This window comes from Bombus pascuorum, chromosome 2 (genome assembly GCF_905332965.1).
Source record: "Bombus pascuorum chromosome 2, iyBomPasc1.1, whole genome shotgun sequence".
Taxonomy (NCBI): Eukaryota; Metazoa; Arthropoda; class Insecta; order Hymenoptera; family Apidae; genus Bombus; species Bombus pascuorum.
In genome coordinates, this window is record NC_083489.1 from 885,797 (window position 1) to 912,477 (window position 26,681).

Here is a 26,681-nt window from a genome sequence, read left to right on the forward strand (position 1 = left end):
TGGTGATCATCTGACCGCCATAAAAGTTGCAATGAACGTGTCGCGTAAATTTTAGTGATGATTCGACCGAGTTCAGTAGATGACTGCTCTAATGGTAAGATCGTTAAGTTGACCATTCGAAGATCAGATGAACCGTCGTAGACCCGTCTCGTACTATTAAGAAGGAAAGCTTGGTGTGGGTGTGCCTTTTTGAACTAAGAACGCGGATTCGTCGTTCACAATTTTCGGTAGAAAAGTGAGGGTAACGATTCGCGATGCCCATTGGTTAATAAATAAAATTATGAGGAGTTCATGGGAAAAGCCCCACCAGCTTTCTCCGTAATTGGTAAGAGCGTGCAATAAACATAAGGATTGTTTTAAGGACTATCCGTAATCCGAAAATACTTGTATGAATAGAGATGAAGCTAAAAAGATTCGGTTTAGGGTTTTTTCTTAGGTTTATTGCGGGTCAGAGTAACAATGTGTAGGTCTTGGCGGTCAGACCGCGAGGGACCTCGCACGGACCATCTTACGCGGCGCAACACATGGCAAGCAGAACTTGACTCGTTACAAACGCAACGTTGACTGTAATCGAGAATATTGTCCTTTATGGGAGTCGCGGTGAAATGTATTTTATGGTGATCTCCAGAGTAATACGATCGCTTTGATCTAAATCTGTACACATTAGTGGTGATCTTTAACTCTTATATAGACAATATCACGATCATTATGCAGAGTGTCGAAGAGGAGCATGCTTCTGTTTTTCTTTAACGTATGACTCGTCTATGATTTTATTATGATTTTTCTGTTTCTTAGCACAGTCGAGGATTGACGTTCAGACGATCAATATTTAAAGTTCTCGTACGTAAGAAGTACTACTTTAAATTCTAAACTATCAATATATCAATATATCAATATGTATTATCAATACAATATTTGGAAACCTTAAATATTGACAATAACATTTATAATAATATTGATCGTTTGAACGCTTTTTAAAGAGTCAATTACAGACTAGATAAATCGATGAAAGTGATTCGTCCGTTGATTGGTATTCGTATCGAAGATGAATTAAAATTCCTAACAGAAAGAATATCGTTTTTATCTTTTGGTACTAGCCACTGCAATTAACTATATTTAAACTAAAAAAAACCATGAAACTTTTCTTTTCATTTTGGACCCCTTTCATATCCGCTTCTATGAATTTTTACATATGTACATTGTGTATTTTGTCATAGCTTTGGATGTCAATACGTTCTAGCCTATTAAATTTATTTTTATTTATTCGCGATGATTACTCCAAATTTGAGTTCTGATACCATTTTATCTACGTGTTGTAAGTTTCTATATAATTTTTAGAAAAGGATTGTAATCTTTCTACGACAATTTAAATTTCTATGTTTTATTGTGAAAATGTGCTAACTTTATTTTCCAAAATGAGAAAGCAATTATTTTCAAACAATGTAAAATAATAATAGTAATAGTAGAAATAGTAATAATAATATTGCTACTATTACTACTACTACTACTAGTAATAATAATAATAATAATAATAATTATTATTATTATTATTATTTTGAAGGTTTTGAAGTTGGTATATTTATCGTTTTATCATGTACATAAATTGGCGTATGGTTAATTCATCGGTGTACCTATCCACGTATTAATTTTACCTTTGATCACACAGTGCCACCGCGCATGCACTTAAGACTGTTCATACAACCGATATCTAAAGTGACATGTCACTTGCCTGTCAAAGGCTAGCGATAATAGTATATTCGATATTCCTGTGCAATTAGACTTGGCCAGTGTCTTTGTGTATATCATCCTCGTAACGCTTCTGTTTATAGCATGAAATTACATCATTGTTAATTCTGAATCTCTTCACATTTTATTCCTACAAAACAGTATATTCGACTTTTTTTTCGTTGAATCTTCTTTTATGATGTTCCGATCATTTCAATCGTTATCAATCTTAATAATTTGAAGATCGTTAAAATTAAGAAGATATTTATGCATTTGTATAATCATTTATATTGCGTAATTATATTTATATAATATATAAGAAACAACGTATCGAATAAGACGAATAATTGAAAATATCGATCAGTATCGAGTAGCTATATTGGACGATCGAACATAAAAGATAACGATGAACGAAATACCGAACAGAGCGTATTGAATCTCGTTAATGTTTTAATAACAGAGCTTCTAAAGTAAGAAAATTTCATCAAGTATCTAACAACGAGCAACCAGCCTTGCACTGGTCATCCCCGTTAGAATTTCTTCTCACTAATATACGTCGCTATTAACGTATTATTATTGTTATTATTATATCAATACAGTTTGTTTTGACGAAATATGTTTCATACGTAGTTAATAACGTTCTGAGATAATTACCGAAATCATCAATGAATTTTTCAACGACTCGATACACTATTCCCTGTAAACTGTGAATCGATAATCGTCTGTGCTCGCGTTCATCGACAAGAGTAAATTAATATTCGTGCAATCACCCGATGTAATTCAGACGTGGCATTCGCAATTAGCACCGACTAATTTCGCGGCCTGCCGCGATCGGTCGTGTTACGTGTATTAGTATTGAGTCGTCGCACGGAGAACTTCCCCCGTTAATCCGCGAGAGATTATTGTTGGAACTTGAATAACGGGCATGCCTTCGATTCTCCATGACCGTGTTAAGTTCCGTTCGATGTATATTAAATTTCCACATCGACGTCCGCTCTTCGCGCAGCATTTCTCTTCAAATTCGAATTGCAATGGCCCACATTTGCCGGCGAACCATTTAATTTCCTCTTTCCTTGTGCCAATTTTACCACTTTATTCTCTTTATTTCACCTATCTATTTTCTGTTTTCTTTCTTTCCACGTAACCGTCTTATCCGTTCAGATATTTTATCTACAAAGAGTCGTTCTAAATATTCCATGTTCTTTTTCTTTTTATAAATAACGTTAATTCACATTTGTTTATTTCGAGGTACTTAAGAGCTTCCTGATAATCCTTATAGGATGGTCCTGAATATCCTTATACGTTTATACGGTTTATCGATAGGAATATAAATGCACCAACTTTATAAGTAATTATTTTAGAAATTCAGATGGCAACATTTTCATGACGGTTGAAGGAGGATTTCGGAGGTATAATACGCGATCCATATTCGAATTACTGCACCTATTATCCTTCACAAATTGTAACGTCTTCGAAACTGAAATATTCAAACGAAGTCAGAAGATGCGCGATAATTTATCAACTAATAACATATCGATAAATTGTCAAATCGGATAATTAGTCGACTTATGATTCGTAAAATTTACCATTGAATTTATTAATGGCGATAAATTGTAACCTACGAGTCGTAAAATTTCACCAAACGGTGCTAGTTCGATCGTTCAAGGAGTCTGGTTCCGGAGTGACGATAAATTAGCAACCACGGTTCGAATAGATTCTCCATTCCAATTCCAACGAATTGTCCCCTTTCTTTGTCGGACCATTAATAATAAACTGCGAAAATTTTCTACGAAGTTCGGAAATTCCGAAACGTCGAGCAAAGTATCAGGATGAGTCAACGTTTTCCATCGTGGCCAATTTCCACAGAATCTTAGTTCTGCGTCGTCTAAATCGCGCGTCCTATTTGCAAAATGGCTGGCGCGAGTTCGTTGCTTCGTTCGGTTCTCTTTGTCCCCGGTTGGCGTTCGCAGATTTATTTTCGCAGACTCGAATTAGTCGAGGGTCAATGACAAGCGCGATGAAGGTAGTTAGCACGAGCGTTAGCACTTTTAAGTATCAAAAGGGGGATATTTCTCGCGAATGGACGGAGAAGGGAAATCAGAGGAAAGAAACAAAGCGGTCGGACAAACGATAGAAGGCGGAGACGAGGAGCTCCATGGTGGAAGGAGTTGACGTTTTGGTACTGAAATAGCCTTTAAACCACCACGAGTCGAAAATAGTCGTGCTATTCCCTCTTAACGCCCTGGAGCATAGGGCGAGGAGAAGAAAGCCCCGTCTAGAGGGTAGAGAAGCTAGAAAACAACGTGCTTACGATCTCTCGTGTATCCATTCAAACCGGATTACGCGAAAGAGAGAGTCTCGATTGGCGCTTAATATTTCTTGAATTAGAATATCGAGATAATTCCACCGTCTATATTTAATATTTTTGACCCTTAACTATACGCACGTCATCGTATTCTTGTCATTTGCAAAATGTACAGTCTCTCGGATTATTTGGTAATTTATTTAATAAATCCCTATTCTATAAAGATTAATTCAACGTAACTATTTTTTATTAATCGTTACTTTATTCTATATAACTGCTTCATTTATGCGCGCTGTCGGCCATAAATATCAGGACACCTGTAGATATTTGGCATAAGCTGAATACTTTTCACTGCTTTCACTTTCTAGTTATTTATAATTTCTATAAAATATTAAACAAAATACAATTTGTTAGAGTTCTTCGATAAATGTAACGAACCGGTAGTCTAATATTTATGCGTTGTTTGTTATGATTCTTTGTAATCGAAGGTACTCAAAAATCTCTAATTAGATATACCTAACCGTATATAAAAATTCAGATATTTTTCACAGACGATCGTGTAGATAAGATTAAATTGCTGCAGTATGTAAAAGGATATGGATAATTACCGAATTTGAAGAAAGAATATTGCGAATATTCATAAAATTTTGCTCGCGATCGTTTGCTTTTAATGATTGTTTTTGATTTGTAAACAAATATATACCTTACGTTTCATCGGATAAAATAATCGTAAAAATTGAGTAGATACGCGAATCTATATTTGGAACGCTTTGTCATTTATGCTTCATTTTACACGACTTGTGAGCGTTGATCGCCAAGTATTCGGTAGAAATACGTTTTCCTAGCGGTGTAATCGACTGCGTTTGTTAACCGTATCGATAAGTCGAGTATAAATCCAGTTGGCAATTAGCGTGCTGTGTGTTAACTTTGGCGTGCTATTTTTCTTCGCTTAATTTTTGCATGGACATTTCCTGAGGGACACGAAGCTTCGTACAAAAGAAGGCTTATATATTGTTTCTAATACGGTGTTTTCTTCTTCGTCTTTTTTAAGAAAGAAGAGGACGAGCAATTGGAAAGTATAAACAGGTGTACGGTTTGCTTTGGATGCCCTCGACATTTATTGCGTGCTTTACGAAGCGTATAGTTTGCTTTTTTTTGTAAAAAGCGTTCCACCTTTGTCGAAGCATCATAGAGTCGTTAATGTAATCTATCGGGTATTTTTTACCAAGCTACGACGCAACTTTCTTTGCAAGTTAAAATATCGGGCGAGTACAGCGTTCCGTTTTTAGAGGAATTTCGTATTGTGTCCGATACGAGAAAATATGTATAAAACGTCTATGGAAGCGAGGTATTTATTAAATAAAAAAATTAAAAACAAATTAAACGATTAGATTGTAATTTTACATATTATACTACAGAACACTAACTATACATATGAGATTTAGATAGAGATTTATTTCATCTATTAAATATTTTTGCATTTTATATATTTCGTGCAGTTTTTTCTTTCAATCTCTCACAAATTCGTAAACATCCACGATCTAATAAGAACGGGATTTATTTAACAAAAATCAGGCATTTTATTCTAAAAATTGAATCCGATATAATTGGTCGCGAGAGATAGTCGAACGTGTTCGTTTCATGGAAATGTACTATACATGGTTCCTTTTCAAAGATCCAGGGATCTTACGTTGCGAAGAAAAACGTTTGTGGATTTATGGTTGCTTCCCTCGAACAAGTCAAAATATCGTGGTCATTATTTTCTTTTGTGGACTACATCAAGGTAGACTGCGATTTATAAGAAGTATTTTACTGTGACGCAAAGCAGTTTTCCATATCCTATATACTTTCCGAGTAAAAGATATTAAAGCTGGAAGAAACGTTACCTATTACTTTCGTGTATTTCGTTGCTTACGAAGTAAACGTACGTTCCTCCATGATATTCTATTAACGTCGGCACGCAATTTTTTTTTTTTTTTTCTTGAAAAACATCGATGCTTGATTATCATCATTAGCGAAACGCTATTATGCTATTTAACAAGATATGCTTGCGATAATTCTCTAGCACGTTTTGACAAAAAATATTCGATATACAGTGGCTCGGCGTACTATTCCAACTTTTAAACGTATGTACATTGTGCGAGTTATATAAAACTTTGGTACGTGTAAAAGATTTCGAAATTTTATTGGCACTGTAACGAGACACGACTGGCACGATTGTATCGGTAAAATTTAAAATTAATCCGGAGATGAACATGTACATCGGTTGGAAGATAAGGTATTGCGAGTAATATATTTATTAAAAAATTAGTATACAGGAAGAATAAATATTTTAAGCACATAAGTGTCAAAGATGATCCCATCGAATATCGAGGTATATTAATGTAATGGATAATTGACCGTTTAAATATTTTTGTGATCTCTACGAAATATATGTACTACGTATATATTTGTACCGAATATTTTCCAATTTCTGCACATATTTTCAATTTGTTTCAAACTTTACCAATATAACCATATGATAGTCGTTACGATGTTAATGAAATTCCAAATGTTTCGTGTAACATACGTAACACGCGTGATATATTCATAAAGTGCGTCTGTGTGTTTCGAATACTTTCGCGAGCCATACCACGACAGATATTGCTTCATCGTCCTCGAAATTTATTCTCTCAACGAGATATCGCGCGTATCTACTTTCCTATCGTCTCAGAAACATCGATTCTTTCTCGGCAGCGTGATCGGTTACGAAGGGAAAGTTCCCGCCTAGTTTCTCAGAAATCATTTAAAACGTACGAGTTCAATTCTCACAATAGTCTTCTGATGAAACCGCGTAAGCAGCATTTTGCTCTTACCAACGTTTTCCTTGGAATTTTCTTTCATCGAAAGTTGTTCTGACTTCTGAAAATCTGGCTCGACAGCAGTCGCTAACCACCTAACGATGCGTTCGTTATTTTTTACAGAAACAATGTTTCACGCCAAGAATAACATTTTTCGCGTATTATTTATTTCGAATTTGAGATTAAACATCGCCAACTTTCTTATGAATTTAATCGGATATCTGTGAGCGTAGCGATGCCACTGTTAGTTTTATGCGAACATCTGTTACTGTTTAAAGATGTCAGTGTCATCGGAATACCAAACACGATGCGTTTTGTTGATTCCTGATTAAAAATTCCAAATATCTAGTTACCTTAACCCCTGTGAAAACGTTTCAGCACGCGTTTCAACGATGTTTTACGACGATGCGAACGTCTTAGAAGACGTTCGTCGATAGAATGGGATTTCCGAAATTAAGGAAACTAAAGAAGATCGACGAATTCGGGTAACAGTGGTTACGAAATATCGAAGCGTAGAAACTATTCCCGTTAGTAATACTCTTGGTAATCCTCTTTTTCGGGGAAAGGTCATCTTTTTACATGATTTGCGATGATTTAGCACGTACTTGAATTTTAGTTTATTTAATACACTTCAAGCTTCGAAGAATTTCTTAGATATCTTTCATTGAAAAATTACGTTGGATCGTATCGTATCGCTGTCTTTAACGTTGTTTGAATTATTCGAACGTTATATTCGTTGAACGTTATATTCATCACTGTTCGTAGGGGCTGAGGGGCTATCATTATCGATATGGTCCCCCTTCTGATTCAGGATATTCTCATCATTTCTCTTCCTAAATTACCCATATCTTCCTCCAACTATTACGCGCATCTGCAAAAATCCCAAACGTTTCCCTTCAACCCTAATCTCAGTCACAACCTTTGTGATGCCTGTATTTCAAACTACGTGTTTCCATTGCCTTTTGCATTCCAATAGCCCTTCAAACCAACTTTCAAGTAGTACTTTCACCTAAACCGTAAAAGAAGCCACACAACGGGCTTCAAATATCCAGGATCATCCGCCGAATCAAACAAATCCATCCTTCCGTCGCATCGGTTCTAGAGCGTCGAATCTCATAAACAAGCTCTCTTCGCGAGCAGCAAGCTCTCCAGTGGAACAAAGGAACTTTTTCCCTCTAGTGTCTCTAATCCTGCTCGTCTCAGCGTTCTTTCAAGATTTCGAGTAGCTCGTAAAACGATGTAAAACGGGAGGCAAAGGTATCGGTCGCGCGAATCGTTCCGTGGCTCGTAAATAATTCGTAGTGGGACGTTTTCCTGCGAATCCGTGCAGATAGCCAGGTTTAGAGAGAGAGAGAGAAAGAGAAGAGAGACTTTTTAAGACGGAAAATCAAGGCGGTGTAAATATTAGGCGCGGTAGTATACAGAATTCAATACCTTTGTATTATTAGTATATTTTCGCATTGTCCGTAAAGAACGCAAGTCGATCGCGTCTACGTCTAATTTTTTTATCGTTCTAGGCTTTAAGAGAAGGTAAATAAATTTTGGGCTACCTCTTGAAGTCTCTACGGTACTATATCGGCAGTTTTTAAATCGAATGTTTAAAAGGTTTTCCAGGAAGCATAAAAATTTGCTTCGAAGAAGTTCACGAGTGAAATTTCGTTCAGGGCGAAGACAACTCGGTTTATCCGCGGAGGATTAAATTTCAACAAAGTACAATATATTCGATACAAAATAATGGTGTAAATCGATCTGTCGACGTTTTCCATAAAATGGGTTCCATGTTTATTGTTACAGAAAGTTAATTTTATCTTTTGAAGCCGCGAAAGCGTTTCGTAGCGGGAAATGAGATTATAACGTAATTGATTGTTCGAACTAGTAAGATGACACTTTAAAGGATCGCGACATCTGGTTGAATCAAAATTCTCAAAATCTTGACTTACATCGCTGTGATTTTCAACCCGCCAAAAAGAGAGAAAAAGGGAGAGAGAGGGTGAGAGAGGCGATTCTCTACATCAGAGAATTTGGACGTTGGCCAGCCGTCGACACGAGGTTCGCCGAGCGTCGCCGCGAGACATTCCGAGCTGCCACGACGCCTGGCGTCGCGACGTCGCTGCTCGGAGGAAGCTCAGTGTGCCGCGTATCGTCGAACGTGCATCTGCGTGTCGTATCTCCTCGCGGATACTTTCGTTCGTTCTGTTCTTCCATTTCTTCTGGTGTCGGTCGGTTACTTAGTCCACGGCGCACACGCGATCGAGACATGTGACGACGAACAGCGAGCTTGGAAAATGACGAGTAGATCATTCGATGCGATCACCGGCCACCGGAAGTGGTAAACGCGAGCCAGTGTTTTTTTTTAGGACTGTGGTAATCATACAGATTTTATAAACGATCGTGTTAATCGTCGAAGAGACCTCGATCGACCGGACTTTGTTAAAAAAAAGAGGAAAGGTTCTTTCATCTTCTTTTTATTCGTTTCTCTTCTTTTATATTTGAAAATAGAATATTATATCCCATGCTGGAAAGTAACGGGGCTTCGACGTTTGTTTTTGTTTCTTTTGCTCGTTTCTTGATAATTTTATTTAATATTTAATTATTTTGTTGAAATTCGGGTTGATAGCTATCGCTTGGACAGTGGAGCTTCCGAGGTATAGTTTTGACGTTGGAAGCTCGTACGAAATGAGCAGAGTTTACGTGTTTCGATCGTTGCTCCGATACGTTACTAAGGACGAGTAGAATGTTTCCTGTCATGGAGCATATTTTGCTCGTAAAATCGAGATTGAAAGATTAAAAAATAATTGCTGTATTAATAAACTTTCATACAAGTATGTGAAAACAGAGCTAGATAATAGACGATATGATAGGAAGGGCTTTTCATTTCTTTACGAACGTATTTGCTCTGAATTCAAATGTTTAATTTATTACAAAGAAGATTTTTCAATTTCAATAGTAGGGAAAGAAGCGCGATCGTATTTTTCTAACGACGTCCAGAAGGTCGGGTCGATTTGTATCCCAATCGACTATTTAAGGCAGTAACATTTACGACGTCGAAAATGATCCTACTGTGTAATATTCAATTTGCATCGTTACAATTCCCAAGGGAAGATGCAATTTCAATCGTGCACCTGTTTCGCGCACGATCGTCGGGCGTGGATGCGGTGTGTAATGAGGTTGCCAGACATTTGATATACGGGATAATGAATTACGTGAGTTTATCCCTTAACAAGGGCGAATATATAGCTAAGAGGATACCAAAGACTCGATGATCGACTCTAATTTTTGTTTCTTCGAAGGAATTTAGAGAGATCGATCGAATTTCCAATTCTGACACATTAAAATGTCATAAACGCTGTCATGTAATATCATTTGCAGATTCGAACGAGAAACGTATAAAATAATCGTAAGCGTCGTGAATTTTTCAAATTTGTACGACCATCGAAACAACTTTTCTACTCGTGATAGATCGGGGCTGACGAAATTATTTCAACACTTACCATAGACAATTTTGATACGTGTATTGTTTGTGTTACGTAGAATATTTTTATTAACTTTGATACGATCTGATATGGCTATATTGACAAAATTTGAAACCAAGCTGAAAATGCATCTATATCGTATGTGTTATATGAAACGTATTATATGAAACGTTTACAAATTTCATCAGCACTGTAGCGAGACACGACTGTCAGGATTATTTTTATCAAATTTGAGATCAATCTAAAAACGTACGTAGAAATTACGAGACACATACTGCAAACATATATTTTAATAAAAATTAAATACACGGTCGAGAAAAATAATTAATTGCGATAGCCGCGAAACATATGCTTGCACTAAATATCTGGTATCTGGTATCGTCCGTACATATTTTCAGATTTGTTTTAAACTTTATCGATATACGATCGTGATGATCGGGTCTCATAGTGGCAATGAAATTTCAAAATATTCCAAATAACACAGATGATCTATTCGCGAAAGGTTTCCACAAGTGTTCGAGTACTTTCGCGAGCTACTGTAGTTTCAAAAGATACTTTAATTTTATAAATGGCGGAGCTGGTTCGAGTACCTGTAGTGTCAAGCTTGCAATTCATAAAATTTATCATGCGCCTCGAAGCTCGTAAACATAGCGGAGAACGCACAAAGGCTGATCTCTTCCACTTAACGTTGCACTTCAAGCGCAATAAACGTGTCGTTCCTCCGCGGTGAGAAAGAAAGAGAGAAACTGCAAGAGAGAGAAAAGGAGGATGATCGATAGATAGTTTTCTCTAATAAAAGTCTTATAGACTATTGGTGAAACTGTTGATAGACTGGCTATAACGTTAATAGCCCCTTTAATTCTCCCGCTAAACATAGCCAACTACAATTTCGTCTCTATCCTCTACGTATACTCTTCGTTCGTTTCCGGATCCATCGTTCGTCGAATAACGACATAATTTATCGCAATTTCTAACTCTTTTGTTTCGTTCGTTTTCTTCGGGCGAATTTCTGTTCGTTTCCTTCCATGCAATGGAATTGTACATTTTCTCGTTTCTCATTTAACTTCCCATCAATGTTTGCCGTTCCAATTTTACATTACGTAAATGGGAAAATATCACGGATATACTCGAATATCGAATCGCCGGATAATCCAGCGAGTACGTGTTTTGTATTTCTTCGAGCAGCTCGACGGAGATGAATTCCCCTTTAAAATATTTCGTCGTACCTAATATTTTATCTTATTACATACAAAGTGTTACAGATTTTAACGGCGAAGCTTTCTCGGTACGTTCAATGAGTCTAGAGAAGAAAAAGATGTTAAAGAAATCCAAGTCGTTCAAGACCTAATAAAAAAGTTACGACTAGAAAACGAAATACGAAGGGAACAATAAAGAACTAGCGGTTACCGCGATACAATGTGGAAGTAGACCGGAAATATTTACGTTTAGTCTATTTATGCGAGCTGTGTTTACTATTCGAGATCGTCAATGATTTTGAAGCGAATATCTGCCAGTACTATTAGCAAGTTGTTCGACTTCGTATCGAAATACCGCGATCATTTACGAATCTAATTCAAATTCAAACACGCGCTTCGTTTACGACTTGTGCAACGGAAATCGCGATAATCGCCAGTTCTTTGCCGTCCGTTTCGTATTTCGTCTTTTTGTCGTAACTTTTTTATTAAGGTCTCTAGGCTTATGTAATATTTTTCTTTTATTTAAACCCATAGAATATATCGACGAAGCTTCGACGTTAAAATCTAGAACACTCTGTATATTATCTGTTGCGAACAGATTTCCTGGGATCTTTGAAGACTCCGACGGTGTGCTTATTTGAATGGTATTCGTGTGTCGAAAACGCTAGAAAATCTCTTTGACTTGTAGAAGAGTTCTACAAGTATAAGATAAATGGCAAGGGAAATATATGTTTCCTGTCTGACGCGAATCTTTTTTTCTGTTTTGTTAAAAAACAGTGATCGTATTGGAGCTCGTAACGATGCGTTGCAGTTAATTACAGAAGGAAATAGAACGTTCCATCGCCGGTGGCTCATTCTTATGTAAATAAAGTAACCACCATGCTGGTGTACCGGGACAAACAAATTTCTAATACCAAAGTAACTTCGAAGCCTCGTAATTAGAGCAGGTAATTACAATGTTAATTGTCGAGAACCACTGAATCGGGCAACTGCCATGCCACTTTGATCGAAGAATAAATTTATTTATAACTCGCAAACTGGTACTTTGCACGGGAATTTTGCAGAATATCGTTTCATTACGTTTTTAACGTTTGATATTCGATCGTATAGACCGTTCGTTATGGTGGTTGGTGTAATTTTAAATGCCAATCTTGTTAAAGAGCAAACTGTCTTTTGAAAATTCCAAATTACTTTCACGTTATGAAAAGTAGAGATTCTTTTAATCTGACCGTGATTGTAATTTAAAAATACAATTTATTACTTTCAAAGGAAGTAGAATTTTCACTATTATTTTCGATTCGTTTTTCCGCGAAACTCAGTGTTGGAATAGCACGTAGTTCGATTTAAAACGAGTAAAACCGTTCCAATTTGTTTACAGTAGAAAAATATGTCTCTCTGAAGTTGTCGAAACAGTCGTACGCATCCGAACAAACCAAATTTTTTCAACGAGCCATCGAAGGTATCCGAAAAATTGTGACAACCAGTCTGGTGAAAAGGACTTGCTTCGTATTTTCCACGTATATAAAACAGGAGTATTATTTTTTACAGAGGGAACTTATATAATATTGGAATTCTCTTAATTATAGTCATTTTATATACCTCGGGGATAATACATTTTAACTAGGGTTACAAATTAGAATTTGGAAGAAAATTTGAAAGAAAATATAAAGCCTTTTAATACGAATATCAAGGTTTTCTGATCAAAAAAAGGACAGAAAGAACAAGTTATAGGAAATTACGATTCTCGAAGAAAAGTATACTCTAAAGATTACAAAAATTAAAGAAACGTCAAATTATAATGTTACAATGTGTCAAAAATCACCGAAGCAAAGTTACTATTGCGAAAGAAAACCTAAACGACGAGTTACGATCGCATCGAGATTTCTGTAGACGAAAACCGCGGAAACCCAAGCAAGAACGTCGCGAGCGTATCGTCCACAATTAACGACTGTGTTACCACATGTTGCTTCAGAATTCACAAGTTTGGTCGGTGAGCGAGTTTCTGAAAGTCGCCGGAGGCCCAGCCAGCCGTGTTCTCGTGGACTTGCCAGCGTGACAGCTAAGACCCGTCTCGTCACTGTGAAACTTTTAATCGAACGTTGAATCTGTGCTCGCGGAAACGTACCTGGCGAAAGGTCGCGACAAGAGTTAAACGCTCGACGAACAGACCACCTTTCAACGGGGAGAGCGCCTATTTCGAGAATAATCAAACTCGCCTCGTTTGAAGTCAGCCGGTGGTTTTCGAGAAGTAGCGCTCTTCTGGGACCTGGAAACTTCGTCCCGGGCGTGTTTTCCGAGAATCTTGATCGCTTCAAAGGGCAAAAGTGCAAAGGGAGTCGAGTGCAACGTGTTCCAGAGAAAAAATCTCGCTAGAGATAACGAACCCTGGGAATTGATAAAAACAGAAAGCTCGAAGTTTCAGTCGGAAACGTGTTTTCAAAGAGGGAAAATAGACTCTTGGGTATATCGTTGTTTTACGGTGAGCATACGAGGAAAATAACAGAAATTCGAGCAAGTTTACTCGTAATCGTACCTCGGGAATACGGTTTTTCTTTTTTTCTATTGAAAAATCGGAAATTGTCGGAGAATAGTGTAATAGTAGAAGGATCGGCGAACGAAGAGAAGCAAAAATGTCGGAAACTTCGCTACGCCGGAAGACCAGATCGGCCTCGATCTGTGCACCTGGTTTCTCCAGCATGGAACAAATGTTGGAGGCGATGCCTCCCTCGGGTGCCAGAGAGAGGGATAAAATCGACAGAGAGAAGGATAGTGGAAGCGGAACTCCTGACAGCAGTACACCAACGAGAAGACGTAGACCCGCGACGAGGTCTCAGAGTGCTCGCGTCTCTAGCGCGAATAAGAGCATTCGTCGTCGAGCCGCCGTTCAAGGTAATTCTTCGTCGATGATGTAGCTTGTCGGTGTTTCTTTGACATTGCAAAGTATTTTTATGCAATATTTTCAAATGGATCGGTCGAAGGAGCGACGTAGGGACGGTAGATGTACAGCGATGGGATAAAAGAATGTTTCTAAAACGAGAGTAATTAAACGTTCTTTTATGTCCCGTTATATACATATGCGAATAGAATGTTAACCCGGGTTCGCGTTAATCCAGTCGCTGGATTAAGCGAAAGATGGCAAAAACAATGCATGAAACTTGCTCTAACGAGCCGTCTAAATGATTCTAGCAACGCTGGAATGTTGTATTCTCGCGGGTAGTGGTCAACACTGGATTGGAAAGAGTAGACTTTCGATCCAGTCGTTTGAATGGATTACTTAATGGAACGACGGTACTGTATTCAAATGAAAACGCTGTTTAAATTATTCCTGTTACGATCCAGTGCCGGATTGGATCGCTGGACTGGAATGCAAACCCAGCTTTAGGTAATATATAAATGGAATGAAAAATTGATTAAATTTTTTGAAAGAGAGATGCATTTAAGATTGTTCGAATCTATTAGATGATAGTATTATAGATCTTTTAATCTTGTAACGTCAAGATTTAACGTTAATTGCACGTTTCGTTAATTTGTTTAACTTCGATTTTCATAATTATTTTTGAAGCATAAGGATCACAATTCTACTTTTTAAACCAAATAATAATCGATGTTTTGCATTCGATATAAAAATCTATTTGAATTAGACAAACGAGTAACAATAATTACATAACATTAAATAATGATACGTAGAGCTGACTCAGAACGTTTCCTACCATCTCGTTGTTGAATTGCTCGACGTTCGCCGTAGCCACTTTTGTTTGCATTTGCGAAACATCAAGTATTAACGCGTTCAACAACTAGTTCAATTTTAATCAGTGCATTGCACACGGCGGTTCCATTCTCTTCTCAAATTGCAAAATTAATTTATTCCTTTAATTCGGTTAGTCTCCGCTGAAATATCGTCCGTTTTATCTCTTTTGCTACGATACTCAGAAATTAGAGGTGCAAAAATATTTTGCATAATTTCGATAAACAACGTATAAAATATATCGTGACAAATCAGAGTGACTCGTTTCAATTTTTGGAAACTTTGTAAGCATCGCAGAATCTAAGTGAAAGAAGCAATAGTAAGAAAAATACTTTAAACAAATAGTGGGACTTCTCTATCGTAACTACGATGTTAAGAAATAGAATTTAACGATATAAATCGATTGAGAAACGTAATGTTGCATTAACGTAACGTTAGTCTTTAGTAATTTAAGTAATAACCAGTTATTTCACTCACCTTTATGTACACATGCGTTAACGCGTTGACTCGTTTACCGACGCGACGTTCAAGAATAACGACGCCTTCGTACGTTTAGATCAGCGTCCTTTGACAATTAATTTCCATTAAGAGGTCTCTGAACGCGTTAGAATTTTCGCGTGATCAGTTGCCATCGAGCGTGGGTGATATCATCTGTCGATGGAACGGGAAAGAACACGCAGATAACATCGTATTCCGCGGTCCGATGCTTCAGAACCCAATGTAACCCATTCACTTCTAAATTAACTCTTTGAAGGGTGAAGTGACGTCGCTTCGACGTCACCGTTGTTCGTTTAACGTCCCGAAGCAGCGTATAGAGAAAAGCCTCGTGACGTAGGATATTTTGTAACTTTCGAAGCTGATAGCTTAAAATGCCAACGCATAATCCACGTCATATTCTTGTTCCCTTTTTACTTCAGCTGATATTATCGGGAATTATTATGTCGATGTCACGAAGGGATGAAAATGTCCACGGTAAATTTTTAATCTTACGCAGTTGGTTTTATAATCGTAATAAATTGTAATAAATCGTGATTGTCTCGACGATAAATTGTTCGCGAAAAAAATCGGTATTGAATTTTTTTTTGAATTAGGTTTTTTACTGCATTCGATTCGTAGCACTACCCTCTTTAAATAAAATTTCTTATTCGGCATTTCTTCATTTTTCAACACACTCGTACGCTGAGATATTTCAAGTTTCTCGTGTTTTTTATTTTTGAAGCAAAGTTATATTACAAAGCTGTGAAACAATGGCTAGATATTGTAGGTTGAATGAACAGAAACAAAGATCGCACAAGAAAAGAGAAAATGGTAAAACTTTGGTTTTCTTTAATTTCGAAATGATACATTTATTTGAATTCTGTTTATTGGAAGAAAATCATAGTTAGGGCTTCATTGATGCTAGAAATACCAGAGAAAACTTTCTTTCTTTCTTTTTGCTATTTCTCTTAAGCGTTTCTTTCTGCTCATGAGAATAAATTTGAAATTATTATATATTTTTTGATTTTTGTGACCTAAATTAAACGAACTTCGTACAATTGAATCTACTTATCTTAACGTAAACTTTTATTATTGGAACGAGATATTGTAAGCAGTAAGCAAAATCGGTATATTTCCATTGTACGAGCTGGTTGTCCCCGATGAATCCAGATAAATAGAGTTCGATTGTATCGCAGAATACAGTTACGGGATGGAATTCTTCTATAAAATATAAATCTCGCTATGTCACACTATACACGCAATCCAATTAACGCGATACTGAAGGACTATATGTATATTCTAACCGATGAACGTAGAAGTAGTATTTAAATGACTTAGAAACAATTTTTTAACCAATTCAGACCTGCTGAATAAGCCTTGACCTTTACGTGTTTAAAGATAATGTCAGGACCTTGTTGGAAAATAGGCTGCCACTAATTAATTAAGGAATATTATGAATAACGAATATTAATTTCACTGTGCAAGACGAAAGTATAAATAACAAAGAGTTCCGTTTCTTAGAAACACATAGCTAAAACAAAAATGAGAAAGGAATGCAATAGTACATATGTATCATGCTTTAGTATTCTATGATTGGACGCGCATCTAAATTTTCTCTGGATTTCATTTGCTGATTTATTGTCAGTAAACGCTCTTATCAATAATCGCAGTATCGCTAATTACATGAACAAACCGCGCAGCAAAGTAGAATTAAAACAATTACTGTAGAAATAATACAATCGTAATAGGTAACTAGGTATTTTCCAATTAATTAATTAAAAAAAGAAATTGAACGATTACGATACAGCGAGCAAATGGTGCTGTTTTTGATCTTTTATTTAATAAAAATAATTTATTTCGATTTAATTCGAATATTCTACCAGAGCAACTCTGAAAAAAGTTCTTCCACAAATTGTTATTTCCTGTTATCGCACTTGTTATATGTAAATTTTGAATAAGCGAATAGAAGAACTTCAACTTTTGCATGGCCAAGATCGACTTCGATCGCTGCTCGTATAACGATCTGTTGGAATTTACTTGATTTGAAATGGATACTAAAAAGTCACTAACGGCGACTATACATGCTAATGGCGACTGTAGTGATCGTCTAAATTAGGTTGTTACACATTTAATGAATATATGTACATATGTGGTCATAGTCACGTGCTATTTTTACGTGATTTCTACATGTATATATATTATTGCAGCAATTTGAATGTTAACGCTAGAAGCTAAACAATCGCATTGTATCTATAACAAATTTTCGATCGATGCTTCCGCACCGATATTCATATTTTTCAAATTTTTCCCATGAATTATTGACATCTGAGACTCCATCCGTGAAAAATGATTAAATATTTGTTAAATCGAAAGAATTTTATTTAGTAGTTATATATACCTTTTTATTACTTCCAGAGCACTCTTTAACTCCGATTCACCAATTTATACCTCAGCCCTTTTCAAAACGTTTTTAATACTTTGAAAATGTGCAATCTGATCGATTGAAATCCGCCAAGACAACGATACAAAAGTTATCGCCTTTGTCGCTAAATGCGATTATAAATTACAAATCGTAAATTATAGTTTCGAAATTTGACGTTTTTCATCGCGCTTTCGAATCCTGTCACGTTGCTCCTTTTAACTCTGCCGCGATATTTCAATTTCTTGTAGGTATTTAATCTCACCATTAATCACGACTTTCGTCACAAAATTTTTAGCACCAAGTTGTAACGAGCAATCATACATATCAATGACGATCTTACGTTAATTTCCTAAAGCTTAAGAAATTTTCTAACCACAGAGAAATAGAGTTCGGTGAGAAATGACGGAGAACACGCAGGTTAACCATCCGCAAGAAACCATCCGCCGTTGTTGGACATTTAACCGGAGCTAGCCAGAGCAAACGGATGTCGAGTGTCTTTAAATAAGCTTGTTTTAGCCCACGAAACCCTTCGCGGCATCGTATTTTTGAGTTAAATGGATCGGACGGTTTCTCGAGTGAGGTGCACTGGCATCGTGGAAGCCCGTTTCGTCTGTCAGTGACCTACTACCCAAACGAACGCTGCCAGAATAGAAGCTGAAGCGTGATCTCGACGCGTGAAGCGTGTCGTCGACGCAATATGTAATCGTGTCTCTTACACGCCGCTTTCACGACGCGACTTGACGTCCGACTTGGTTTATTGGGCCGTTGAAATTAATCTTTCGGTCCTTAGATCGTGTCTACTATCTGATAGAAGAAAGAATGTTCCGAGGCAAAGCAGTCAAAGCAAACGGTTCTTCGTATTGGTATTTATCAAATTTGCAATGCGTTGTGTCGAAATTTTTCAGCAATTTTTTGTAAACGTAGAAAATTCGTATTTTACGCTGGAAATAAAGTAAAAAATTCTTTCAATTTATGGTGATACCATAATTTCTACTTTTCTAGATCTTCCGCGAAACTATGAGTAAGAGTTGGATTAGATCGTTATTAAAATAGAACAACATTACGTAATAATAAAATTAGTTATTCACAATTTAATAACGAAAGTAAACTAACTAATTCGTAACATTAAGTTTTGATAAAGATAGAACAGCGAATTTTGATAAATCTATCTTGGAAAGTATGAGTAGAAGTTATTTCTTCTTCTCGCGTTGCATAATTTTAAAAGCCAGTGACACTAATTATCACACAGTAATATAATAAACATAAGCGATTCTTAGCGCGAAGGAAAGTAGTCGAAAATTGAGTAACCTGGCAAACGATCTTTTCAGTTTTTCTTCGTCTTTCCGATATTTATTACCTCGACGAAGATCCGCCACACCGTGAAAGGGTAGATTCGTTTTCGAGCTTATTTCACAAGGGATTCTCAATGAAAATCGTCGAGCGTGAAATAAAGAAGCGACGAGCTTGATCGTGTAAAGGCAGGGCCTAGAAACCTTTAACATTGAAATATTTTTCAGCTGACTGTTCGGGATCGATTTCACTTTCGTGTCGTTTACTGCTCGAGGTTTTACTGGAACTCCATATGCTTCGATATTCCCCGAACAAGAAGATAATCCTGGATAAAACGAAAGCTTTCTCTTAGCATGAAGAAGCGAGACTATGCTTTAAACCTATGAGATTTATTACCCTTTTACAAGAACTAAGCGGATGAATGTAATTCCGTTTAAAAAAGATAAAACGGTTTCAACATATTTATTCTTGACACAAATAATTTCTGAATATCTCAGAATTACTTTTCGTCTTTAAGGTTTGACATATTTATTGGTTATTTGCAGTTCTTTCCCTCCTTTATAGCACGTATACAGTGATTTACTTATCGAGATATATCTTCTTTTAAAAACTTGTTAACGTGCACGTTTCGTATCGAGTTTCTAATTAACGACGCGTCGAAACAAAAATTGAAGCGCGATTTTATTAATTTTTATTAATTATGCTACACGGAATAACGAACGTTTGTCGCGTGTAGAATATACTCGTGTATCCAAATAAGAAGAAAAATATGCGTGTTTGCGAACGTTATATATATTGTTTATCTTCGCAAGACGAGGGATATTGAATCGAAAGCTCGATTTATGAATCTCCATCGATCGTCTCTTTTCAATTCAGGTAGCCTGGGCGAAGAAAGAGGTAAAAAAAAAAGAAGAAGAAAAAACTGCAAAAGGAACAAGTATGATATACGATGGCATCAAAATCCTAGGCAACATTGTATTTCGAATCATTTTATTGAACGACATTTTCACGTGTCGCTCGCGGTGCTTTTCTTCGAGCGTTCTTTAGAAGCTTTAGAAGGCGGTCAGCAGTAGCAGCAAAAAGGGGAAAATTTCCAAAGGGCCCACGCATGAGATAGTAGGAAGCCATCGAGTGTAAAGTCTGTTCGGTTCAGGACGAAAAACGGGACGAAAAACGGCATTAAGAGGGAAGGTAGATACGTAGATAGATAAGAATATTAGGAATGTAACCTGAGGTCATTACAACTCCTTTGGCTTCGTAATTGCATTACCAAAGCGCAAAAAGTCGCTTTTAGAGAGTTTAACAATTTGTAGAAATTAATGTAATTTGTCTCTTGCTATGTCGATACGACAACATTAATTCAAAGATTTAAGTCTGTCGTCACGAAGAGTCGTACAATTATTCATTTTTAGCAAATTAAAAGAGTAGGATATTTAATGAAATAAAAGAATACGACGCTAAATGTATACATCTTCATGATTTATGATAAATTGTTAATAGAAAATTCAAGTCGATTCGAGAGTGAACCATCAATCATATATTGGTTGTTTTAATTTGTTTCAGCTGCACACCATCATCATCATCATCATCATGAAGGCACAGTTAAATCTGCTCATTGCAGCAGCGAGCCCAGGCTCACTGACAATGATATCAGTCCTGGCCTCAGAAGAAGAGGAAGTCGAAGAGGGCAAAGTATGCATCATAGTCATCACAGAAAGAGTAACGCATTTTTGGATGTTCCTGATCCCTCTACTCAGATTCAGAGGGAAGAAGGTGAAGACGAGGACAGTTACAGGCTCAGAAGCTTCAGTCTCACCAGCAAGGGTAAGTCTTTTCTATAATTTGATCAAAAAACCTGTTTAATTCCTCTTGTCAGCAGTTGTCAGCTTAAAACCAGACGATAGTAATTTATCATCTACTTTTTTCACTATACATTTATTCCGAATAATAATTCCAATTCCTCCTTCACAAAACACAAAAATCAGTCAAATTACAATCAATAACACGAAGAGGAAAATTAAAACTTTTATAAATATATAGATCATAAGACACCTATAACTTTTTTTTAATTCAATTCTGTCTATTAATTAATCCGCGAAAGAAACTTTTCTTCGTCATCCAGAAATTCAGCATTTTTCTTCCTAAAAAGAGAAATAACCAAATTAGCGAATGGTAACTGGTAGCTTTCATCCAGTAATTTCGAATGTAGGACCAAAAATTGCTGAATTTCCACTTTTGCCAATTTCTTTCTTACCGAGAGCGACAACCTAATCCACGAGATTCTAATCGAACCATCAAGATCTTTCCAGCCGGTAGCCTCGATTATGAATTCAAAAAGACACGTGACTCGATGCTTGTACTACAATACGAGCATAAACGTATATCAGCGACCAGTTAGTTCTTTGACGCGCAAGAAACGTTTCCGATTTCGTCCCCCGTGGACCATTTCTCGCGTGGTTACCAACTGTTTCTGTTGCACGGCAGGATTATTTTCCCCTTTAGTTCTCCGGGGGACCATCTACGAGCGATTGCTATCAGGTTTATCGGAGACCTCGTAGTTGGAGTCTGGGCTGCTGCCTCGAATTCGTCGTCCGGAGCTGTGGCCTGCGCTCGTCGAGTGAGGAATTCGTGCCAGAAATACACGTTTTCGCGGTAGTCAGAGAAAGAGGGGCGAGAGAAAGAGAGAGCGAGGGAGAGTGGACGAGAGCTTAGAGAAGAAGGCAGTAGAGAGGCGAGATAAGCGAAAATAGAGTATCTATAGTTGTGACGTCGTACGGCTTCCTCGAAACCGGTTGCTCGCCACGCGAGAGCTTTCAGAGCCAACGAACGCGCGTGAAAGTCGTTTACTCGTTAATCCCCCGTTCCTGTTCCCGATTCCCAACTAGATCTTCGGATTCGTGTAATTGTAGATGTGGAAATAGCGGTCTTAGATCGAGAGAAGCTCTCACGGGCGTGCACGCGCGCGTCAACATCACCGGTCGTTAAAAAATCAATTACGAAAGTTTTAGTTTGATAACAGGAAGATTTTACTCGTTTTTTGTTAAATATTTTATCGAAATGCAATGCTGTATTATTATTTTGCTCGCTTCAGGGAATTTATAGAATATACTTTTTGATTCGTACTTTATCGTAATCGTGAGCTGGATGGCAGTAGAACGTGGTCTTTTGGTCAGACATTACCACCGCAGGTAAACCGCTAGGATACTCTCCCGAAATAGGATCGTTGCTGTCGAGACGGCAACACTAGGTTTTAAAGTAATCGGTAGACTATGAGTTTTTATGCAAATTCACATTTTTGGGAATATAATTAAAAAAGAAAATTCGAAGTAGAAAATTGTTATACGTATCAAGTATCATAGAAAATACCACGCTTTGCATATTTTATATATCTTTTCGTATTCTGTGCAATTTTGCATCTTTAAATTTCTAGTAATCAATATCTTTTGGGATAATTGAACGGAAACGTCGAATATAAGTTTAGTGCACATTTAGCATATTTTGGGAAAAGGCGGTTTTCAAGTTACACTGTTTCATAAATTTCAAACCTAACGTGCTTCTTTTGATCAACGTTAGGCCTTCTGACAAAATGTTTGCAAACTGTGGTACTAAAATGACCGATACGCGCTATATTCTAATGTTTTTAGGCCATGGTTTAACGTTTTAGAACCATATTTTAATGTTAATTAAACTCTGACTTAAATATTACGTTGCAGACTCTTATGTTCTAGGTCTCCATATACCAATTTTTCTCGATCAAATACTTCTTAAAAGCTAATGGAAAAATTACAACTATGTGGAACATCGTATCAGTTTATATAGATAAAACATTCTCTTTTCATATGTATCGCATTTTTTGCACGACACGTATACAAATTTGCTCATTAAGTTTTTGACAAAGTTCATCTCTGATATTAGAATTTATTTCTTGTATAATTCATGTATATTGCTATTATATTTCCTTCTTTGTGATTGATATTTCAACCTCCGTTTCCATTATGTTTATATACCTTCATCAATTCTGTCTGTTTTCGTTTCTCCTATTGTTTTCCTTTCGAATTGTTTCGTCTGCAAATTTCATTTGGAAGTTTCAATCTGTCTGACGAATTCTGCGCGATAAATCGTTGGGATATCCACGACGAGCTCTGAAAATATTTCGTGACGCCTGAAGCTATCGAAATGAATTAATAACGTTGCGAAGCAAAAGGCCTATGTCGAATGTTTTTTCGAGACGTCGGATTCATTCTTCAGGCTAATATTCATCTTTGCTATTTTATCCTTCGGTTGGCCGAGATCTCTACGAAAACATTCGATTCACGTGATCGCGAATATTTGTTGCTTCTTCTGTCTCCTCTCTCCTTCTCACACGATCGATCTTCGACTTCTGCTGAGAATGATTGTTTTACACATTTCTTACCTTTTCAATTATTATTATCGCCGTTCGTTGGAAATCTTTCGAATATTACATTTTTATTGCGAAGATTCCGCTTTGAAAGACGCTGCTGTCAAAGTAAATCAATTAAAAGCTAATAATCTTGTAGAATTAAATATTTCGTATTTATTTAAGTATTTAAACGATGGTTTAAACTTTAAGTTCTTTTAAAGTTAAGCTGTTATATTAATTTATAGAATCGATAGATACAACTTGAGCGAATTTGTTGGAAGTTCTATTTGAAAAAGTCTTGGCTGGCACTGATCAAAAGTTTGCGATTAAAGCTTCTTCTTCTAGTTAAAACGTAAAACGATCGATAGAGAAGTTTCTACGCTACTATCATTTAAATCTCTTTGAAATTTACGTTCTTACACCGTCTATTTTCCTTACAGGAAATTCGAAATTGAAAATTGAAAATTAAAAGAAACCAATCTTTAAGTTTATATGCTTTGAAAAATTCTCATTTCCGATGAAAATCTCTTTCTTCTCTCAAAAAAAGTCGAGTCTCTTAATCCTATGTTACCCCCTCGATATTTCCAGAAACGTGTTATCAGAAGTAGCTGTTTATAACGAGGAAAGTCAGCTAAAAGAAAAGTATCGTTTCCAGGCATTTGGAAACAGAGATCAAAAGTAAATAATCGCGAATTGGATGTTTAGCGTAGCTCGCGGGAAATCGAGTCCGCTGTCTTTAATCTAATCGCGTTTCTCGATTTCTCGTTAAACGATTTCCGGGGGACGATCGTTCGAAGATAGGACATTTGCCTTGCGGGCGTGCGCCGCGTCAAATTCGAGAATATCGCCACGGTTTGCTAGGTTTATCGAGTGCACAGCCTGCTGTAAAATTAATATTTCTTCTGGCAGTACTTGTTTCGTCGGCGAAATCTCACTTCGTGGATCTTTCTCGCGTAAAGAGGCATTAAAACGTTGATAAGCGCGATAATGTAATACACGCGTGAACTTTATCGTAATTTTTATTTCGAATTATATGCAGCGTAAAAATACTTGTTCCAGTGCTTAAACGATCTATTAAATGTTAATGACTTTATTAATCCTTTGATAATGTAATAAAATGAATTCAATATGAATCATTTCTATAATAATTATCTTGTATCAAGTACAAGAAACATATGTATATCTTCAACTTTTTGTAAGGAATAATTATGGTTTAAATATTTTCTTCAGTTCCTCGTTGTTAAAAGATTAATAACGTAAATCGATAAACCTAAAAAGAATATTAATTCATCCTAAGCTTTTTTCGTCATGATCCGAATATATTTTTTATTCTCTGAGGTAGTATAGCATACGAGAGATTGAAATTCTTTTGTTTTCGATACCTTTGTCCCATGATTTTCAATATTGATGCGCTTTTTCAATTTTCAATAGATAGAAGAACTTATTGAATTTTTGTTCCATCAACCTACTAAAAACTAAACGAAAGAGTGTTCGGTCTTTGCTTAAAGGCGAAGGGTAGATATGTCGAGGAAAAATGAAAATCTATCGATAACCGTAGAAATAACGTAATTGGAAATTCAAAAATTATACAGCTCGTCCTTCGCACATTTACGCCCAGTACTTTATTCCGGTACAAATTAACTAACGAATACGCTAACTGAAAGAGTTGTCTTTTTTTCAGCTTCTCGTTTTCAATTCACATTCGTTAATTAAAATCGCAATATTTCTCCACGTTTGTGGCTCGTTTGCGTATTTCATTCTTTCATCGGTGCGATTCATTTTATTTCTCTCTGTCTTCAAATTACTAATTGCAATAAAAAGTGTGTCAAGAAGAAATTCCTTAGAATTAGTTGACGAAAGTATCCAAAATTCCTGGCAATTATTTACCTATATATTATCACTGTAACTAACTGTAACTCTAAGGCATGACTGTCGTGATCGTGTTAACGAAGTTTGAAATCGATCTGAAAATTGTAAAAGTTACAAGGTATATACCGGAAGTATATATCTACGCTTTACAAATTATCCATTCGATGCTATCATTCATGCTGTATAGCAATTTTGCACCAAGTGTATGTTTACAATAAACGTTCAATGATTTTTATATATGTTGCTAGATTGGTCTTTACCATTACTATGTATTTATATATACCTCATACGTAATTTTACTATCGCAATCTTCGACAGTCGTATCTCGTTACAGTGCTAACGAAATTTCACAGAGTTTCACATAACACGTACGATATATTGGTGAAAATTTTCTGTGACAAATATTCGAATACTTTCGTAAACCACTGTACGTTATCGTGTTACAGTCACAATCGTACCGCTTGCATCGGTTTTTACAGCGAAATCTTATTACAATTTGTTACGTAGAATTCCTCGAAGAAACACATAACTCGACGATTCTAGAGAGATGATGTCATTACTCGTATTTGTTCTTTGCGGGGAAATTAATTTCCGGGAAATTTGCCCACGGTTGTTTGTCCCTACCGCAAACAAGAATTTACAGGTTGTACGACGAACCGTCGTTATTTCTCGTTAATCAACTTGGCACGGCTACCAGATGTGGATAGTGTAATACCACCAGGCCATTAACTTTGGCCAAATCCTCTTACAATTAGCGTCAATGAAATGACCGGCGGAAGGACGCTGAATCATTTAATATTTGAAGCTATTGAATCGATCGATGTTCAATGTGTAACGCTAATTTGTCGAGGTAAATTTATTGTAGCGATATTTTAATGCTAGAGTAACCGATAAATTGAGCGTCACGAGTATAAATGGTATAAAATAAGATTTCAGGAAAGGTCAATATTTTGTATGT

General features: G+C 36.5%; 1 protein-coding gene across 4 annotated transcripts in view; it reads left to right on the top strand.

The window, feature by feature from the left end:
• The first annotated feature begins 8,984 nt into the window (after positions 1-8,984).
• Positions 8,985-26,681, top strand: part of LOC132904648 (GTP-binding protein RAD) — an 83,013-nt gene continuing 65,316 nt past the window's right edge. The window contains exons 1-3 of one of the 4 annotated variants that reach the window (XM_060955325.1): positions 8,985-9,234; positions 13,512-14,428; positions 21,037-21,297. In XM_060955325.1, coding sequence (XP_060811308.1) covers positions 14,170-14,428; positions 21,037-21,297 — 520 coding nt within the window. In that variant the 5' untranslated portion in view covers positions 8,985-9,234; positions 13,512-14,169. The other 3 variants (XM_060955326.1, XM_060955327.1, XM_060955328.1) reach the window with 3 other exon arrangements.